General features: G+C 41.9%; 1 protein-coding gene across 5 annotated transcripts in view; it reads left to right on the top strand.

The window, feature by feature from the left end:
• The window catches only part of syt14a (synaptotagmin XIVa), a 157,287-nt gene that overhangs the window by 116,760 nt on the left and 20,703 nt on the right, over window positions 1-19,824 (top strand). For 2 of the 5 annotated variants that reach the window (XM_055899162.1, XM_055899163.1), the window contains exons 6-8: window positions 6,219-6,275; window positions 6,605-7,054; window positions 7,667-7,859. In XM_055899162.1, the coding sequence (XP_055755137.1) occupies window positions 6,219-6,275; window positions 6,605-7,054; window positions 7,667-7,859 (700 nt within the window). Of the gene's footprint in view, window positions 1-6,218; window positions 6,276-6,604; window positions 7,055-7,666; window positions 7,860-15,912; window positions 15,970-19,824 lie in introns of all 5 variants that reach the window. The other 3 variants (XM_055899161.1, XM_055899160.1, XM_055899165.1) reach the window with 3 other exon arrangements.

Genomic DNA, 19,824 nt, shown 5'->3' with positions numbered 1-19,824 from the left:
AAAAAACGAGGAAGGGCTGTCCTCGAAGTGGGAAGTTTGTCTGGCTCAGTAAAGCCTCAAACTTAAATTGTCCGCAACACTGAAATGGGCTACTTTTTTTGAACCCACCTTAATTCAAACTCTTGTTAAAAAATGCCTAGCTCCACTCCTATTCCCCAGTGCTCTCAGTTGTTGACTCCTGTAACCGTAAAAGCCTTGGTTTCATGCATGTTAACATTAGAAGCCTCCTACCTAAGTTTGTTTTATTCACTGCTTTAGCACACTCTGCCATCCCTAACTAAAACATTTTCCGACAAGATAGAACTTCCAAAGGGGGCGGAGTTGCAATCTACTGCAGAGATAGCCTGCAAAGTTTTGTCTTACTATCCAGGTCTGTACCCAAACAATTCGAGCTTCTACTTTTAAAAATCCACCTTTCCAAGAAACAAGTCTCTCACCGTTGCCGCTTGCTATAGACCACCCTCTGCCCCCGGCTGTGCCCTGGACAACAAATGTGAATTGATTGCCCCCCATCTATCTTCAGAGCTCGTGCTGCTAGGTGACCTAAACTGGGACATGCTTATTAACACCCCGGCCGTTCTACAATCTAAGCTTGATGCCCTCAATCTCACACAAATTATCAATGAACCTACCAGGTACAACCCGAAATCCGTAAACACGGGCACCCTCATAGATATCATCCTAACCAATTTGTCCTCCAAATACACCTCTACTGTCTTCAACCAAGATCTCAGCGATCACTGCCTCATTGCCTGCATCCGTAATGGGTCTGCGGTCAAACGACCACCCCTCATCACTGTCAAACGAGCAGGCCTTTCTAATCGACCTGGCCCGTGTATCCTGGAAGGATATTGACCTCATCCCGTCAGTAGAGGATGCCTGGTAATTCTTTAAAAGTGCCTTCCTCACCATCTTAAATAAGCATGCCCCATTCAAAAAATGTTGAACCAGGAACAGATATAGCCCTTGGTTCACCCCAGACCTGACTGGCCTTGACCAGCACAAAAACATCCTGTGGCGTACTGCATTAGCATCGAATAGCCCCCGTGATATGTAACTTTTCAGGGAAGTTAGGAACCAATATACACAGGCAGTTAGGAAAGCTAAGGCTAGCTTTCTCAAACAAAAATTTGCATACTGTAGCAAAAAAGTTCTGGGACAGTGTAAAGTCCATGGAGAATAAGAGCACCTCCTTCCAGCTGCCCACTGCACTGAGGCTAGGAAACACTGTCACCACTGATAAAGCCACGATAATTGAGAATTTCAATAAGCATTTTTCTACGGCTGGCCATGCTTTCCACCTAGCTACACCTACCCCGGTCAACAGCCCTGTATCCCCCACAGCAACTTGCCCAAGCCTCCCCCATTTCTCTTTCACCCAAATCCAGATAGCTGATGACACTGATGACACTCTAGACCCAAACTGCTACAGACCTATATCTATCCTTCCCTGCCTTTAAAAGGTCTTCGAAAACCAAGTCAATACACAGATCACCGACCATTTCGAATCCCACCGTACCTTCTCCGCTATGCAATCTGGTGTCAGAGCTGGTCATGGGTGCACCTAAGCCATGCTCAAGGTCCTAAACGATATCATAACCGCCATCGATAAGAGACATTACTGTGCAGCTGTATTCATCGACCGACCTGGCCAAGGCTTTCGACTCTGTCAATCACCACATTCTTATCGGCATACTAAATAGCCTTGGTTTCTCAAATGACTGCCTCGCCTTGTTCACCAACTACTTCTCTGATAGAGTTCAGTGTGTCAAATCGGAGGGCCTGTTGTCCGGATCTCTCGCAGTCTCTATGGAGGTGTCACAGGGTTCAATTCTCGTGCCGACTCTCTTCTCTGTATACATCAATGATGTCGCTCTTGCTGCTGGCGATTCCCTGATCCACCTCTATGCAGAAGACACCATTCTGTATACTTCTGGCCCTTCTTTTGACACTGTGTTAACAAACCTCCAGACGAGCTTCAATGCCATACAACTCTCCTTCCATGGCCTCCAACTGCTCTTAAATACAAGTAAAAATAAATGCATGCTCTTCAACAGATCGCTGCCCACACCTACCCGCACCTGCCCGCACCTGCCCGCCCGTCCAGCATTACTACTCTTAGCATCACTACTTAGAATATGTGGACAACTACATATACCTAGGTGTCTGGTTAGACTGTAAACTCTCCTTCCAGACTCACATTAAAAATCTCCAATACAAAATTAAATCGAGAATCGGCTTCCTGTTTCACAACAATGATGTTATTTACAAAATAGCCTCCAACACTCTACTCAACAAATTGGATACAGTCTATCACAGTGCCATCCGTTTTGTCATCAAAGCCCCATCTATACTACTCACCACTGCGACCTGTATGCTCTCATTGCCAAACCCACTGGCTCCAGGTCATCTACAAGTCTTTGCTAAGTAAAGCCCTGCCTTATCTCAGCTCACTGGTCACCATAGCAGCACCCACCCGTAGCACGTGCTCCAGCAGGTATATTTCACTGGTCACCCCCAAAGCCAATTCCTCCTTTGGCCGCCTTTCCTTCCAGTTCTCTGCTGTCAATGACTGGAACGAACTGCAATAAACACTGAAGCTGAGAGACTCATATCTCCCTCACTAACTTTAAGCACCAGCTGTCAGAGCAGCTCACAGATCACTGCACCTGTACATAGCCCATCTGTAAATAGCCCATCCAACTACCTCATCCCCATACTAAAGCCAAGTCAACAAACAGATTACCGACCATTTCGAATCCCACCATACCTTCTCCACTATGCAATCTGGTTTCAGAGCTGGCCATGGGTGCACCTCAGCCACGCTCAAGGTCATAAACGATATCTTAACCGCCATCGATAGGAAACAATACTGTGCAGCCGTATTCATTGACCTGGCCAAGGCTTTTGACTCTGTCAATCACCACATCCTCATCGGCAGACTCGACAGCCTTGGTTTCTCTAATGATTGCCTCGCCTGGTTCACCAACTACTTCTCTGATCGAGTTCATTGTGTCAAATCGGAGGGTCTGTTGTCCGGGCCTCTGGCAGTCTCTATGGGGGTGCCACAGGGTTCAATTCTTGGACCGACTCTCTTCTCTGTATACATCAATGATGTCGCTCTTGCTGCTGGTGATTCTCTGATCCATCTCTACGCAGACGACACTATTCTGTATACTTCTGGCCCTTCTTTTGACACTGTGTTAACAACCCTCCAGGCGAGCTTCAATGCCATACAACTCTCCTTCCGTGGCCTCCATTTGCTCTTAAATACAAGTAAAACTAAATGCATGCTCTTCAACCGATCGCTGCCTGCACCTGCCCGCCTGTCCAACATCACTACTCTGGACGGCTCTGACTTAGAATATGTGGACAACTACAAATACCTAGGTGTCTGGTTAGACTGTAAACTCTCCTTCCAGACTCACATCAAACATCTCCAATCCAAAGTTAAATCTAGAATTGGCTTCCTATTCCGCAACAAAGCATCCTTCACTCATGCTGCCAAACATACCCTTGTAAAACTGACCATCCTACCAATCCTCGACTTCGGTGATCTCATTTACAAAATAGCCTCCAAAACCCTACTCAATAAATTGGATGCAGTCTATCACAGTGCCATCCGTTTTGTCACCAAAGCCCCATATACTACCCACCACTGCGACCTGTACACTCTCGTTGGCTGGCCCTCGCTTCATACTCGTCGTCAAACCCACTGGCTCCAGGTCATCTACAAGACTCTGCTAGGTAAAGTCCCCCCTTATCTCAGCTCGCTGGTCACCATAGCAGCACCTACCTGTAGCACGCGCTCCAGCAGGTATATCTCTCTGGTCACCCCCAAAACCAATTCTTCCTTTGGCCGCCTCTCCTTCCAGTTCTCTGCTGCCAATGACTGGAACGAACTACAAAAATCTCTGAAACTGGAAACACTTATCTCCCTCACTAGCTTTAAGCACCAGCTGTCAGAGCAGCTCATAGATTACTGCACCTGTACATAGCCCATCTATAATTTAGCCCAAACAACTACCTCTTTACCTACTGTATTTATTTATTTATTTATTTTGCTCCTTTGCACCCAATTATTTCTATCTCTACTTTTTCTATCTCTACTATCTCTATTTTTTTTACATTTTTTTACTTGCTATATTGTATTTACTTCGCCACCATGGCCTTTTTATATTTTTTATTTATTTATATATATATTTTGTTTGCCTTCACCTCCCTTATCTCACCTCACTTGCTCATATTGTATATAGACTTATTTTTCACTGTATTATTGACTGTATGTTTGTTTTACTCCATGTGTAACTATGTGTTGTTGTATGTGTCGAACTGCTTTGCTTTATCTTGGCCAGGTCGCAATTGTAAATGAGAACGTGTTCTCAATTTGCCTACCTGGTTAAATAAAGGTGAAATAAAATAAATAAATAAATACTATATTTATTTATTTATTTTGCTCCTTTGCACCCCAGTATCTCTACTTGCACCTTCATCTTCTGCACATCTATCACTTCAGTGTTTAATGGCTATATTGTAATTACTTCGCCACTATGGCCTATTTATTGCCTTACCTCCCTTATCTTACCTCATTTGCACACACTGTATGACTCTTTCTGCATTTGTAAGAGCTTTCTACACCTGGATTGTGCAACATTTGCCCATTATTCTTTTTAAAATTCTTCATGCTCTGTCAAATTGGTTGTTGATCATTGCTAGACAACCATTTTCAGGTCTTGCCATTCACTGTCTTCTTGGTAAGCAACTCCAGTGCAGATTTGGCCTTGTGTTTTAGGTCAAATCAAAGTGTATTTGTCACGTGCGCCAAATACAACAGGTAACAGTTAGACCTTACAGTGAAATGCTTACTTACAAGCTCTAACCAAAAGTGCAAAAAAGGTATTAGGTGAACAATAGGTAGGTAAAGAAATAAAAACAACAGTAAAAAGATAGGCTATATACAGTAGCGAGACTATAAAAGTAGCGAGGCTACATACAGACACTGGTTAGTCAGGCTCATTGAGGTAGTATGTACATGTAGATATGGCTAAAGTGACTATGCATATATGATGAACAGAGAGTAGCAGTAGTGTAAAAGAGGGGTTGGCGGTTGGTGCGTGGGACACATTGCAGATAGCTCGGTTAGCCAATGTGCGGGGTCAGTGGTTGGTCGGCCCAATTGAGGTAGTATGTACATGAGTGTATAGTTATAGTGGCTATGCATATACACTGCTCAAAAAATAAAGGGAACACTTAAACAACACAATGTAACTCCAAGTCAATCACACTTCTGTGAAATCAAACTGTCCACTGAGGAAGCAACACTGATTGACAATAAATTTCACATGCTGTTGTGCAAATGGAATAGACAAAAGGTGGAAATTATAGGCAATTAGCAAGACACCCCCAAAAAAGTAGTGATTCTGCAGGTGGTGACCACAGACCACTTCTCAGTTCCTATGCTTCCTGGCTGATGTTTTGGTCACTTTTGAATGCTGGCGGTGCTTTCACTCTAGTGGTAGCATGAGACGTTGTCTACAACCCACACAAGTGGCTCAGCTAGTGCAGTTCATCCAGGATGGCACATCAATGCGAGCTGTGGCAAAAAGGTTTGCTGTGTCTGTCAGCGTAGTGTACAGAGCATGGAGGCGCTACCAGGAGACAGGCCAGTACATCAGGAGACGTGGATGAGGCCGTAGGAGGGCAACAACCCAGCAGCAGGACCGCTACCTCCGCCTTTGTGCAAGGAGGTGCACTGCCAGAGCCCTGCAAAATGACCTCCAGCAGGCCACAAACTGCCGTGGTGGGAAGAAATGATCAGAATGAAACACTTATTTTGGGCTTCACGACCACACACACATGCACACAGATAGCCAAAGTCTCTCAACCTCTATTTCTCCCAATAAATGTTCCCGCTCTCTTTGCTTGAATTCCAATCCAATAAATTCCCTGTTAACCCCTCACCCTCAGAGATTTGGAAGGATTGGATAGATGGTAACAAGATGTTGAAAACGGCACCCCACATTGTTGAGCTATTGCCATATTGCTATCAAGAACTATTTTCAGATCTGCGAGGGGGGAGCCAACAAGGGCAGAAGGAGGGACTAAATGATCAGATTGTAATCCAGCCTTTGAAACAGCCTTGTAAACATTTACACCACTGTCAGGATTTTGTCTGATAGATTTCCTTCATAAATGTGTGTTATGTTTTTATCTGACAGAAGCCCTTATACAGGTCATGGTACAAGAGCAACGATAAACTACGTCAAAAACATAAGGTAACTTTGATCGTCCTGATCCATTTCACCTCCCATAGTTCATCCTCCAATTCACCCTGTTCACCCAAGTAGAAACTAGAGGTTGAGTCTTTAGGATCTCTCTCGTAGCTCAGGTGTTTGTGATAGTCAAGGCTTTTCAGTTTCAAGCAACTGTTCAGTACTTCTCTAGTTCAAGTGACTAGCAATGTAGAAATAGTCCAAGAGCTGTGATGACTGTATAACGTATGATAGATCATACGTATGGCGGTGTAGACTTAAAAAAATGTTATTTATTGTGTTTGCCAATCTTTTGTACATTACCTCTTGTGTGGTGTAATGTGTCTCTTTAGAACATGTCAGCCCGGGGGTCAGCCTCTCAGCTCCCCAAGGGCTACGAACCGGAACCCCTGGCCAAATATGGCACCCTGGACGTGGTGTTCGACTACGACTCCCAGGACCAGCGGCTGGCGGTGACGGTCACGGCCGCAACAGACATCCCGGCCCTCAAGCGTACCGGCAACGTTGCCTGGCAGGTACATCTGGTGCTGCTGCCCACAAAAAAGCAGAGGGCGAAGACGTGCATCCAGAAAGGGCCCTGCCCGGTCTTCACAGAGACCTTCCGCTTCAGTCACGTGGAGTCCGAGATGATCGGCAACTACTCCATTCGATTCCGTCTCTACAGCGTGCGGCGGATGAAGAAAGAGAAGGTGCTGGGAGAGAAGGTGTTCTACCTCACCAAGCTCAACCTGCAGGGCAAGATGTCGGTGCCGGTCATACTGGACCCCTGCTGTGCCTTCCCTGTGAGTAGATCAAAGGAAAAGCTAGGCCTCAAGCATTTACTGTACACAACAGCTGTGATGGTAGAATGCTGTTCCTGGGGTAATTTTGTCATGTACTTACTAAGAACCTACCCGGATAATACATGAAGACTTTATTTCTTACATTCTGGTATTTGCCTGGATTCTTTTCCACATTGCAAACATCAGTTATTTGATTTGAGTTATGTAGTTAAATAGTGAGAAATTGATGACCTGTGATAGTCAGCTCGTTGTAAATGGTGGTGAACATAGTCCAAAACAGAGAAACCCATACAAACCCTAACAACTTTCACATTTTACTGTCCAATGCTGTCTCAAAAGTTTGTCAGAGTATGTCTGCCAGTTATAACAGTATCTCTGCATTTTTATTATAGGAATGTAGATTCCTAACCTTACTTCCTTACAAATTTCACTAACTAATCCTGGGCCCGTATTTATAAAGATCTAGGATCAAGTCACCCCCTGTCCATGTACTTGTATTAATTATGACAAATTCAGGCAAAACTGATCCTATATCAGCACTCCTACTCTGAGATGCAGGCCCTGAAAATTCACTGACCTTCTTGTTGGTCCATCTGTCCACCCACGTGCTAGCAGGGCGGTGAATCCCAGGCTAGTATATCGGAGATGTCCTGCAGCGAAAGTGCCTCTTCATTCCAGTCAGCCAGCCAAGGCTCCACACCAGAGATCTTGGTAGGGCTCGTCTACAATGCCACCACGGGCCGTCTCTCAGTGGAGATCATCAAAGGCAGTCACTTCAAAAATCTGGCTGCCAACAAGCCACCCAGTAAGTACACCAAGACATTCTTCTGGTTGCTTGTCAACACTTTGTCAATAATAGTCAGTGTCACCTGAGTCCAGGTTTCATTTAACGATAATGAGAGTCCTTGCTTTCAGATCTGGTCTCGGTCACTTGAAGGACCAGAGTAGCACTGGATAGATCAAGTGAAGCAACATTGAATGAGGAATTTTCTTGTAACTAGCAGTAATATGTGTTTGTCAAGATCATACATTTCTGTGCAACTGTTGATTTACGCCAAAAAAAAGTGTGATGGGTCCACACTCAAAAAGATGTTGCATAAAGCTGACTTTTTACTGCACCAGGATAGCATACACCGACGTTTCGACCTTACAGCATTCCTCAGTGTGTAGGTTATTTTTCAATCAGAAACAGCATTTATAGGTATGGCCCTCATCCCACCTTACAAGGCAGATATAGCACCTTCTTACACCACGCGTGAACTAATTGTCACGTGCATACCATAATCATCTAAAGTAATTATCAAAATGATCCAAAATAAAATTCCCAACCATGTGGATTGACTATAAATTAAAGGTCCGTTGACACATAACACCATTGTCATCAGCAGTATATATGGAATTGTATAAGCAATTTAGATTTTAGCTGCCATGTATACTGAAATAAAACTGAAGTCAGAAGTCTACGCTTTGAGGAACCAATTTATTAGGATAATTATTACGATTAGCTCAAGCACACACCTTTTTTTTTAAATATTCTGGTTTTTGATTTATATTATATCTACATACAGTTGAAGTCGGAAGTTTACATACACCTTAGCCAAATCAATTTAAACTCGGTTTTTCACAATTACTGACATTTAATCCTAGTAAAAATGCCCTGTTTTAGGTCAGTTAGGATCACCACTTTATTTGAAGAATGTGAAATGTCAGAATAATTGTAGAGAGATTTATTTATTTCAGCACAGTCCCAGTGGGTAAGAAGTTTACATACACTCAAGTAGTATTTGGTAGCATTGCCTTTAAATTGTTTAACTTGGTTCAAACGTTTCAGGTAGCCTTCCACAAGCTCCCCACAATAAGGGGTGAATTTTGGCCCATTCCTCCTGACAGAGCTTGTGTAACTGAGTCAGGTTTGTAGGCCTCCGTGCTCACACACGCTTTTTCAGTTTTGCCCAGAAATGTTCTGTTGGATTGAGGTCAGAGCTTTGTGATGGCCACTCCAATACCTTGACTTTGTTGTCCTTAAGCCATTTTGCCACAACTTTGGAAGTATGCTTGGGGTCATTGTCCATTTGGAAGACCCATCTGCGACCAAGCTTTAACTTCCTGACTGATGTCTTGAGATGTTGCTTCAATATATCCACATAATTTTCCTCACTCATGATGCCATCTATTTTGTGATGTGCACTAGTCCCTCCTGCAGCAAAGAACCCCCACAACATGATGCTGCCACCCCCGTCCTTCACGGTTGGGATGGTGTTCTTCGGCTGGCAAGCGTCCCCGTTTTTCCTCCAAACATAATGATGGTTATTATGGCCAAACCGTTCTATTTCTGTTTCATCAGACCAGAGGACATTTCTCCAAAAAGTACGATCTTTATCCCCATGTGCAGTAGCAAACCGTATTCTGGCTTTTTTATGGCGGTTTTGGAGCAGTGGCTTCTTCCTTGCGGCGGTCTTTCAGGTTATGTTGATATAGAACTCGTTTTACTGTGGATATAGATACTTTCGTACCTGTTTCCTCCAGCATCTTCACAAGGTCCTTTGCTGTTGTTCTGGGATTGATTTGCACTTTTCGCACTTTTCCTCTCTAGGAGACAGAACACATCTCCTTCCTGGGCGATATGAAGGCTGCATGGTCCCATGGTGTTTATACTTGCATACAATTGTTTGGACAGATGAACCTGGTACCTTCAGACTTTTGGAAATTTCTCCCAAGGATGAACCAGACCTGTGGAGGTCTACAATTTTTTTCTGAAGTCTTGTCTGATTTCTTTTGATTTTGCCATGATGTCAAGCAAAGAGGCACTGAGTTTGAAGGTAGGCCAAGAAATACATCCACAGGTACACCTCCAATTGACTCAAATGATTTCAATTAGCCTATCAGAAGCTTCTAAAGCCATGACATCATTTTCTGGAATTTTCCAAGTTGTTTAAAGGCACAGTCAACTTAGTGTATGTAAACTTCTGACCAACTTGAATTATGATACAGGGAATTATAAGTGAAATAATCTGTCTGTAAACAATTGTTGGAAAAATGACTTGTGTAATGCACAAAGTAGATGTCCTAACCGACTTGCCAAAACTGTAGTTTGTTAACAAGACATTTATGGAGTGGTTGAAAAACAACTTTTAATGACTCCAACCTATGTGTATGTAATCTTCCGACTTCAACTCTACTTCCATGGTTGGTTAAATTGACTTTCCCTTTTTGCTGCCCCTAATTTATCAATTTTAAAACTTCCGAGTCGATATACAACAATATTATGAGCAACGCGCATGCCCTGGCCACCTGAGGATCTGACTTTATCAGCCATCTATTTCCTGTGTTTGAGGGGTGCAAAATCCACTTGTCACTTACATCTCGCTGGATTGATTGCTTTAATTTTACTCCTGTGACACTTTCGTACTCTTGCTTGTGCCTTTAATTTTTCCCCCGTTAACAGTATGACCGTGGAGTTGTTTGTAATGACCTGTCATTATAGCCTGATGAAGACAGCTTGTCTGCCAAAACGTTGGACATAAATATTTTTGCATCTGAGCTCCTAGAGTGCTCTCACGCTCTCTTTTATTTTTTAAGTGTTTCACTCCGCTAGCCAGCACCTCGCCTAAATAGGTGTGCGTTTCTTTTCGCCTCTGGATTGTAATGACCTGTCAAACACACCCTGGTAATGGCTGAAATGTGCTAAATGGAATATATTGTCTTACCGTTGAATTTTTTAGAATGCAAAAGCTTTGTTGAAGATTTAATGCTCTGTTTTGACACGTACATCACAAGAAACAGAAGAAAGATAATTGTATTTGTTATTATTAATACAGTTGTATTATTAATACACGTGTTTACAAATTAGATTACACAATCTTGAAAATGAACACTCGGATTATAGTGAGTGATGTTATGTCCGATCTCACAAACAATCTAAAGTATGTTTAGATAGGTGTAATCTTGAGCCCAGCGTGTAGATTTTTTATTATTAATACAGTTGAAATGTTTACAAATTAGATTACACACTTCCGAAAATGAACACTCGGATTATAGTGAGTGATATTATGGCTGATTTCGCAAAACAATGTAAAATATGTTTAGATAGGTGTAACCTAGAGCCATGCGTGTTGATTTTTTATCTGAGGGGTATCCTGCTATTGAAACACTTAATGAATTATGCATGAAAACGTGACAACAGCAGTAATTTATGAGGCAGTCTAGACAGCGTAGGTGAGTGTACGTAGGGCAGACAGAGCTAGGTATTACTACACTTTTGGAGCTAGAAACACAAGCATTTAGCTGCACCTGCGATAACATCTACAAATCTGTGTACGCGACCTAGAAGGCCAGCATCCCAAAGTCTTCTCTTCACTGTTGACGTTGAGACTGGTGTTTTGCGGGTACTATTTAATGAAGCTGCCAGTTGAGGACTTACGAGGACTTATGTTGTTCTCTTATTCAGGCAAAAATGTCTCCAATGGATTACACATTTATTCATTGGATGGTTCTCTCGTGGATTGAGTTCCCGCCTAAAAATATCTTGTCCCGGTTTCCCGATAGCGATGGAACTTAGGCTTAGAGTGTTTTAACGATGCATCTTTCCTACAACTGCCGAAGATGTAATATGCATTTCCCAAAACAACACGCAGAGAGAACGTTTGATAAGTGCGTTGTTGAGGCATGTGTCGATACTGATAGGATCGAAAGAAAGGCAGGGCTGCTCTCTGATCAGTGTTCTACCTTTCCAATCTTACCTTAACATTAGAATTATGCCACAATACTGACGACGAATCAGCTCCTATAGAGATATAATCACCTATGGCTACAAATATTGAGGCGGTTTATTTTAATGCTTGCCCTACAATAATGAACTAAATCAAGGTGTGGCATCATTGCATACATTACACCTCATGAAATATTTTGAGCCAAAAATGTGACAGTAGCGTACAAATAGATAAATAAAACTCAATAAAATGAATTAACATGAAACTGATTTCAATATCCTTCAAATACACTGAGTAAACCAAACAGTACGAACACCTTCCCAATATTCAGTTAAAAATCCTTTAACCTGTCTCCTCCCCTTCATCTACACTCATTGAAGTGGATTTAACAAGTGACATCAATAAGGGTTCATAGCTTTCACCTGGATTCGCCTGGCTACATACAATACATTCGGGAAAGTATTTAGACCCCTTGACCTTTTCAACATTTTGTTACGTTACAGCCTTATTCTAAAATAATTTTTCCTCATCAGTCTACACCACAAGGATGGTGCCAAGTTTCCTCCAGACGTGACTCTTGGCATTCAGACCAAAGTTTCAATCTTGATTTCATCAGGTCAGAGAATCTTGTTTCTCATGGTCTAAGAGTCCTTTAGGTACCTTTTGGGCAAACTCAAGCAAGCTATCATGTGCCTTTTACCGAGGAGTGGCTTCCGTCTGGCCACTCTACCATAAAGGCCTGATTGGTGGAGTGCTGCAGAGATGGAAGTTTCTCCAATCTCCACAGAAGAACTCTGGAGCTCTGTCAGTGACCATCGGGTTCTTGGTCACCTCCATGACCAAGGCCCTTCTCCCCCGATTGCTCAGTTTGGTTGGGCGGGCCAGCTCTAGTTAGAGTCTTGGTGGTTCCAAACTTCTTCCATTTAAGAATGATGGAGTCTACTGTGTTCTTAGGGACCTTCAATGCTGCAGAAATGTGTGCCTCGACATAATCCTGTCTTGGAGCTCTAAGGACAATTCTTTCAATCTCATGGCTTGTTTTTGCTCTGACATGCACTGTCAACTGTGGGACCTTTTATAGACAGGTGTGTGCCTTTCCGAATCATGTCCAATCAATTGAATTTTCCACAGGTGGACTCCAATCAAGTTGTAGAAACATCTCAAGGATGATTAATGGAAACAGGATGCACCTGAGCTCAATTTTGAGTCTCATAGCAAAGGGTCTGAATACTTATTTAAATAATGTATTTCTTATTTTATATGTAATAAATGTACAAACATTTCTAAAAACCTGTTTTCGCTTTGTCAATATGTGGTATTGTGTGTAGATTGATGAGGATTTGTATTTAAGTTGATCAATTTTAGAATAAGGCTGTAACGTAACAAAATGTGGAAAAGTCAAGGAAAGAGCAGATGTTCTTAATGTTTTGTATATTCGGTCTATGTATTTATCTTTTAATACACTCATCGCGGTTTTCTTTTGAAGCGTCTTCACTTGTTATGCAAAGAATGGGCAAGTTTGTGGCTAGTTTTCCATATATTCTAAAATCTGCATATTTTGTGTTTCCACCAACAAACTTGTTGCAGATAAAAATCAGTGCGTGATGAGGTAGTGCACACAAAATGTACATTTTCGCCTACGTTTTAATATCCCGCAAAAAAATTTACATTTCAAAGTTTTTCCATCACATTTTCATCTCTAACGCTAGTTTTGTTACAAAAAATTGTTGCGTTAAATAGTAAATGTGCCTACTCTCGTCTTGGCATGTGTTGTCTAGCCAACAGCTCACAGGTTTTTTATATGGTATGACTTTCCTTGCACAAAAACTGTGGATGCTAATATGTTACTGTAACATTCGTTCTGAAGTTATCAGCGGTCACAGAAAGACAAACATTTAGATTTTGTGTTTAGCGGAGATCTTGTGTGTAAAGGAAGGGCATCTAACGACTTTCTTAGCTATTTTAAGAGTGGTCTGAGCCAGTTAAGTAACAAACATTTTGAAGAGCAACTTTAGTAACTTTGGTGTTATAGTGTGGACGCTATATAAATAATTCCTACTGAATAGGTGGTGTACATAACTGCAGTATAGTATTATTACTATCAAATCAAATCAAATGGTATTAGTCACATGCGCCGAATACAATAGGTGTATACCTTACAGTGAAATGCTTACTTAAAAGCCCCTAACCAAGAATGCTGTTTAAAAAATATGAGTAAGAGATAAAAAGAACAAGTAGTTAAAGAGCAACAGTAAAATAACAATAACGAGACTATATACAGGGGGTACCGGTACAGAGTCAATGTGCGGGGGCGCCGGATAGTCGAGGTAAAAATTACTATTCACGGGAGTATGGTTATTACAGACATTGGTGTTGACCGTGACCTTTATATGCCTGTGATGTCACCACCCAGATTTGGCACAGCATTAATGGGACTCGACCTCATGTTGAGTCGCGTATATCGCACTCCTGTTTTCTACTGTTTGTACATGGCTGTACCCTTTAATTTTGTAGTTTGCAAGTAAAGGCACTAAAACATTGAAACGGGTGTGGATAATCCTTGTAAAGTTACCACAGGTGGTTTTAGGAAACAGCTGGAAGATTTTAACGATGCTCCTACAAAGGTTCTAACGATGCACGTAGCATTAAGAAGCTTTTGGGAAGTCGGGCCCAGGGCATTTGGATTGACAAAGATTTAACTTTAAAAAAACATACGGATTTAAAGTTAGCTTTTTTTTTATGGATCATGCCTTTCCCTTAACACCAGGAAGCAGATTGTACAGCCAACCGTCCTGCCAGTTCTCAACTATGGTGACACCATCTATCAGAATGCAGCAGCCACTACTCTAAAACCCTCAGATGCCGTTCACCACAGCGCTCTTCACTCTATCACAAGTGACAGGTTTACAGGTTTAGGACACATTCTTGCATCCTGTATCAGATGGTCGGAAGATCACTTCATGAATCCCTTTTTTGTTTACGAAGCTCTGCTGCACAAGCTTCCAGCTTATCTTGCCTCACTTTTAAGGTATACAAATACGAGGCACCAAGCACGTTTACAGGGTTGATTAACTCTTGAAGTCCCACTAGTCTCCACGGAGCTAGGAAAAGTTTTGGAATGGCCTATAAGGCTCTTGATACCCTGGTGCCTCAGCAGTTTAGGACTCTGGTGATGAATGTGTTAAATGAGGGTTGTAATTGTTTTGATTGAGTATAAAAAATGTGTATGTATTGTTGAAATTGTGGTAACTGAATTTGTAAATTGTTTTATTTGTATTTCATTGGAAATATCCATTGATATTGTTGAATTGTTGTCTTCAGGGCACAATTGGAAATGAGACCCTGGTCTCAATGGGTTCCACTGAATAAATAAACGTTAGATAAAATAATGCGGTTGATTCCCGCTATTCGTTCATTCTACTGGATGAAAAGACAAAATTAGTAAGACATTCTGGCTTTTAAAGCATACAACATTTAGAAAATTTTACATAACTTAAAGCTTTCTATTTTTGCGTACCCAAAATGCCTAGTATTTAGAACCCAAGTACGGTTATTCGGACAAAACCAATATCCCTGCCTTCGCATTCAGGGTTAAAGCTGTTTTTGAAGAACATACTGTATAAGTTATCGTTCTTTTTGATTCATGTCAAAAAGAATGAACTTGAGTTTGACAATAATATTACCTACATCTCAGGTTAGCGTGTCTTGGGGTCACATCCATCAAATTCCTTGCAAGATCATGTCATCGAGGGACCCCCCACCCCTGAAAATGGACATTTCCTATTGTTTTATTATTATTATTATTATTATGTCACAATTGAAAATATTTAGTTCATGTACCTCTTTAATTTCAGGAAATTATCAAATATGTAGGCTGTATGAAGCTGTCTGAGCACTACCATGCTGCAAACCTTCCCCCTGTTTTTACCCCCTTTACCCTTCATCTCCCTTCCAACTCCCCGAAATGACCAGAGGCTCCAGCAAGTTTGTGTGATACTGATGACCTTCTGACCCTGTTTCTCTCTCCTGCTGTTGTTTTGTGTTCCCACTTTCTCTCTCTTTGTTCTGTCTGCTCCTGAACTCTCTCACCCCAACTATTGACATCTTGGTCCATTGTTTCCCTCACTGCTTACCAACCCTTGTTGTCAGATGGGCTGTTCTGTTGCCTGAAACACTTGATAGGTGGCCAGGTTTATATTATCAGAGGTGAGTCTCTTCGGCTAGCAGACGGAGGTGTCTGCCAGCTCCCAACTATCAGTGTTGGACACTGTCCATCTGTCTCTGTTTCTGTCTTTCTTTAGTTCTCTCTCTCTCTCTCTCTCTCTCTCTCTCTCTCTCTCTCTCTCTCTCCTCTCGTCCTACTCTCTCTCTCTCTCTCCTCTCTCTCTCTCTCCTCTCTCTCTCTCTCTCTCTCTCTCTCTCTCTCTCTCTCTCTCTCTCTCTCCTCTCTCTCTCTCTCCTCTCTCTCTCTCTCTCTCTCTCTCTCTCTCTCTCTCCCCTCTCTCTCTCTCCTCTCTCTCCTCTCTCCTCTCTCTCCTCTCTCTCTCCTCTCTCTCTCTCTCTCTCCTCTCTCTCTCTCTCTCTCCTCTCTCTCTCTCTCTCTCTCTCTCTCTCTCTCTCTCTCTCTCTCTCTCTCTCTCTCTGCACTGAGATGTAAGTTGACTAGAGAGTCGCAATGTATTCTCATGGATGCAGGTTGTCAGGCTGCCAATAAAATATATACAATTTCAATGTCAATTCTTAGTAAATGTGAATTGATTAATTGTGATTTGACAGTAGCACATCTAAGATGAGAAAACCTACAAAATGTTTAAAAAAATCCTACAGCTCACCATTATATTAAATGTCACCCAACCACAAACGATAAAGATCACTGACTAGGACCAGATATAGGCAATACTTGGCCTTAATTTGTTAACCTTATCATACTGCATATAACGCGGCAGGTAGCCTAGCGGTTAAGAGCGTTGGGCCAGTAACTGAAAGGGCACTGGTTTGAATCCCCGAGCCGACAAGGTGAAAAATCTGTCAATGTGCCCTTGAGCTAGTCACTTAACCCTAATAGCTCCTGTAAGTCGCTCTGGATAAGAGCATCTGCTAAATGGCTAAAATGTAAAAATGACTCATCCATGAAGAACATTGGGTAGCACTTTATAATAACTCCATGTAATAAAGCATTTATTTTGGATTTGTAAATTGTTTATTCATAATTTCTTCATCATTACTCCATTCATAAGATTTAATTCTAGGTCCTTGTAAACTATTTAATAGTCATTAGTTAGGTGTTGTTGCATGGCCTCATCTAAAGTGTGGGCTATTTATACTTTATAAGTACTTTTATAAATGTTTTGCGTGACCAGTGTAATTTCTCACAAAAAGACGGACATGCCATTGGTAGATGCTCCTTAAGGGTCTCCAAATAGCCTAGAACAGTGGTGGGCAACATACGGGGGAGGTTTGAGTAAATACTTTATTTGGGGGCGATGGGTGATTATTTTGGGTTAGCAAAACACTAGAGGCCACTCTTGAACGTCTAACACTAGATATAAAGTATGTAGAAATTATAATGGACCCATATGTTTTCAAGTAACTGCCCTTTTTTCTAGGCTGCAAATTGCTTTTGACTAAGAAATTGGTCGCCAAAAAATTGTCCCTCTGAATTTGGGAAATCCCAATGTGGCCATCAAGCAAAAATCATTGCCCACCACTGGCCTAGAACATATCATTGGTAAAAGAATAAGCATACAACACTGGATGTTAAAAGAAATATATCAACAATTTTATATATATCAACAACACTCAAAACATTTATAAAGTATGTATAACGTATAAAAGCCCAAAATTAAGATAAGGTCACATAAAAATACTTAAAAGGTTGAGTAAATTAGAATTCTATCCGCAAATGTAGCAACATTTCAATTTTACGGTGCCTTGCAAAAGTATTCAGACCCCTTGTAGGTGGTGGGCCGTAGCAAGCTATATGCTTTAGTTTTCGAGATGATCGATCTCTGTCTTTTGTTGGAAATGTCAATCCTTGCAATTTGTTTCAAAATACTTATTATTATGTCTGCAAGTTGGACATGCTAACGCCGTAGAGTACTAAACTGTGAACCAATCAAAAGTCTGTACTATATATGGTACTATCTCTGCTGATCACGTCTGCCAATCACATTATCTGTATCTAAGGTACAGTAAGTAGACAGCTGCTGGCATCTCGAGATAGTTCTTCGTTCGACAAACTGCTATCAGGTAAAGTATACCAGAAGAAACGTGATACCATCAATGCAAGCTGTACAATTACTCCCAACGTAGAACACTGCAACCTTAATAATGTAGCTAGCTTACTAGTTAGCTAGCTAGTTACAACAAGTAGAACTGTCGCTTGCTAGCAGGAGCAGATAGCTTTATCACTAGCTAGCATGTCATTCCGGGAAAAAGGAACATTTTAGCTAACAGTTTATTTCAAGTAATAATTTAAGACTACAAAAATCTATAAGACAAGTAGTGTAAATCTAATACAGTCATCAAGGCAGGACCCATTTCAGTCATACTGACAAATAAAAAATGACACATTATTATCCTTGTCAATAGATAGAGTCAGAGGATTGCAGAGCACCCTGCCTCAGACTGTCAGGATGTTCATTTTCAAGCTCACAAACTACATTCCTTTGCTGTGATGATTTATTTGATTCACTTTTTTATTTTTGTCTCACATGAAACAATATGTTGGAACATTGCTGTGGGGACTTGCTTCCATTCAGCCACAGGAGCATTAGTGAGGTTGGGCACTGATGTTGGGCGATTAGGCCTGGCTCGCAGTCAGCGTTCCAATTCATCCCAAAGGTGTTTGATGGGTTTGAGGTCAGGGCTCTGTGCAATTTCTGTATGGACCTCACTTTGTGCACGGTGGCATTGTCATGCTGAAACAGGAAAGGGCCTTCCTCAAACTGTTGCCACAAAGTTGGAAGCACAGAATCATCTAGAATGTCTTTGTATGCTGTAGCATTAAGATTTCCCTTCACTGGAACTAAGGGACCTAGCCCAAATCATGAAAAGCAGCCCCAGACCATTATTCCCACTTCACCAAACTTTACAGTAAACACTATGTATTGGGGCAGGTAGCGTTCTCCAGGCATCCGCCAAAACCAGATTCATCCATTGGACAGCCAGATGGTGAAGCGTGATTCGTCACTCCAGAGAACGCATTTTCACCATTCCAGAGTCCAATGATGGCGAGCTTTACACTACTCTAGCCAACGCTTGGCATTGTGCATTGGTGATCTTAGGCTTGTGTGCTGCTGCCCGGCCATGGAGACCCATTTCATGACGCTCCCGACGAACAGTTATTGTACTGACGTTGCTTCCAGAGGCAGTTTGGAACTCAGAGTGAGTTTTGCATATCGAGGACAAACGATTTTTACTCGCTACTCGTTTCAGAACTCGGCGGTCCCGTTCTGTGAGTTTGTGTGGCCTACCATTTCGCGCCTGAGATGTTGTTGCTCCTGCAGAGATGGTTGTCCTTCTGGAAGGTTCTCCCATCTCCACAGAGGAACTCTGGAGCTCTGCCCTTCTTCCACGATTACTCAGTTTGGCCGGGTGGCAAGCTCTAAGAAGAGTCTTGGTGGTTCTAAACTTCCATTTAAGAATGATGTATGCCCCTGTGTTCTTCGGGACCTTCAATGCTACAGACATTTTTTGATACCCTTTCCCAGATCTGTGCCTCAACACAGTCCTGTCTCGGAGCTCTACAGACAATTCCTTCAACCTCATGGCTTGGTTTAAAGGGTCTGAATACATTTTTAATTTTTAATACATTTGCAAAGATGTCAAAAAACTTGTTTCCGCTTTGTCATTATGGGGTATTGTTGGTAGATTGATGAGGATTCTTTTTTATTTAATACATTTTAGAATAAGGCTGTAACGCAACAAAACGGTGAAAAAGGAAGGGGTCTGAATACTTTCCAAATGCACTGTATGCAGCTGTCATTTTTAAACCTCCATTCTAGCATACATGACACACACACATCTACATGCTTTTATATGGGTTTCTATGCAAAGTGT

The sequence above is a fragment of the Salvelinus fontinalis genome, chromosome 35 (assembly GCF_029448725.1).
Source record: "Salvelinus fontinalis isolate EN_2023a chromosome 35, ASM2944872v1, whole genome shotgun sequence".
NCBI classification, from domain to species: domain Eukaryota; kingdom Metazoa; phylum Chordata; class Actinopteri; order Salmoniformes; family Salmonidae; genus Salvelinus; species Salvelinus fontinalis.
This window is presented reverse-complemented; position numbering and strand designations above follow the sequence as displayed.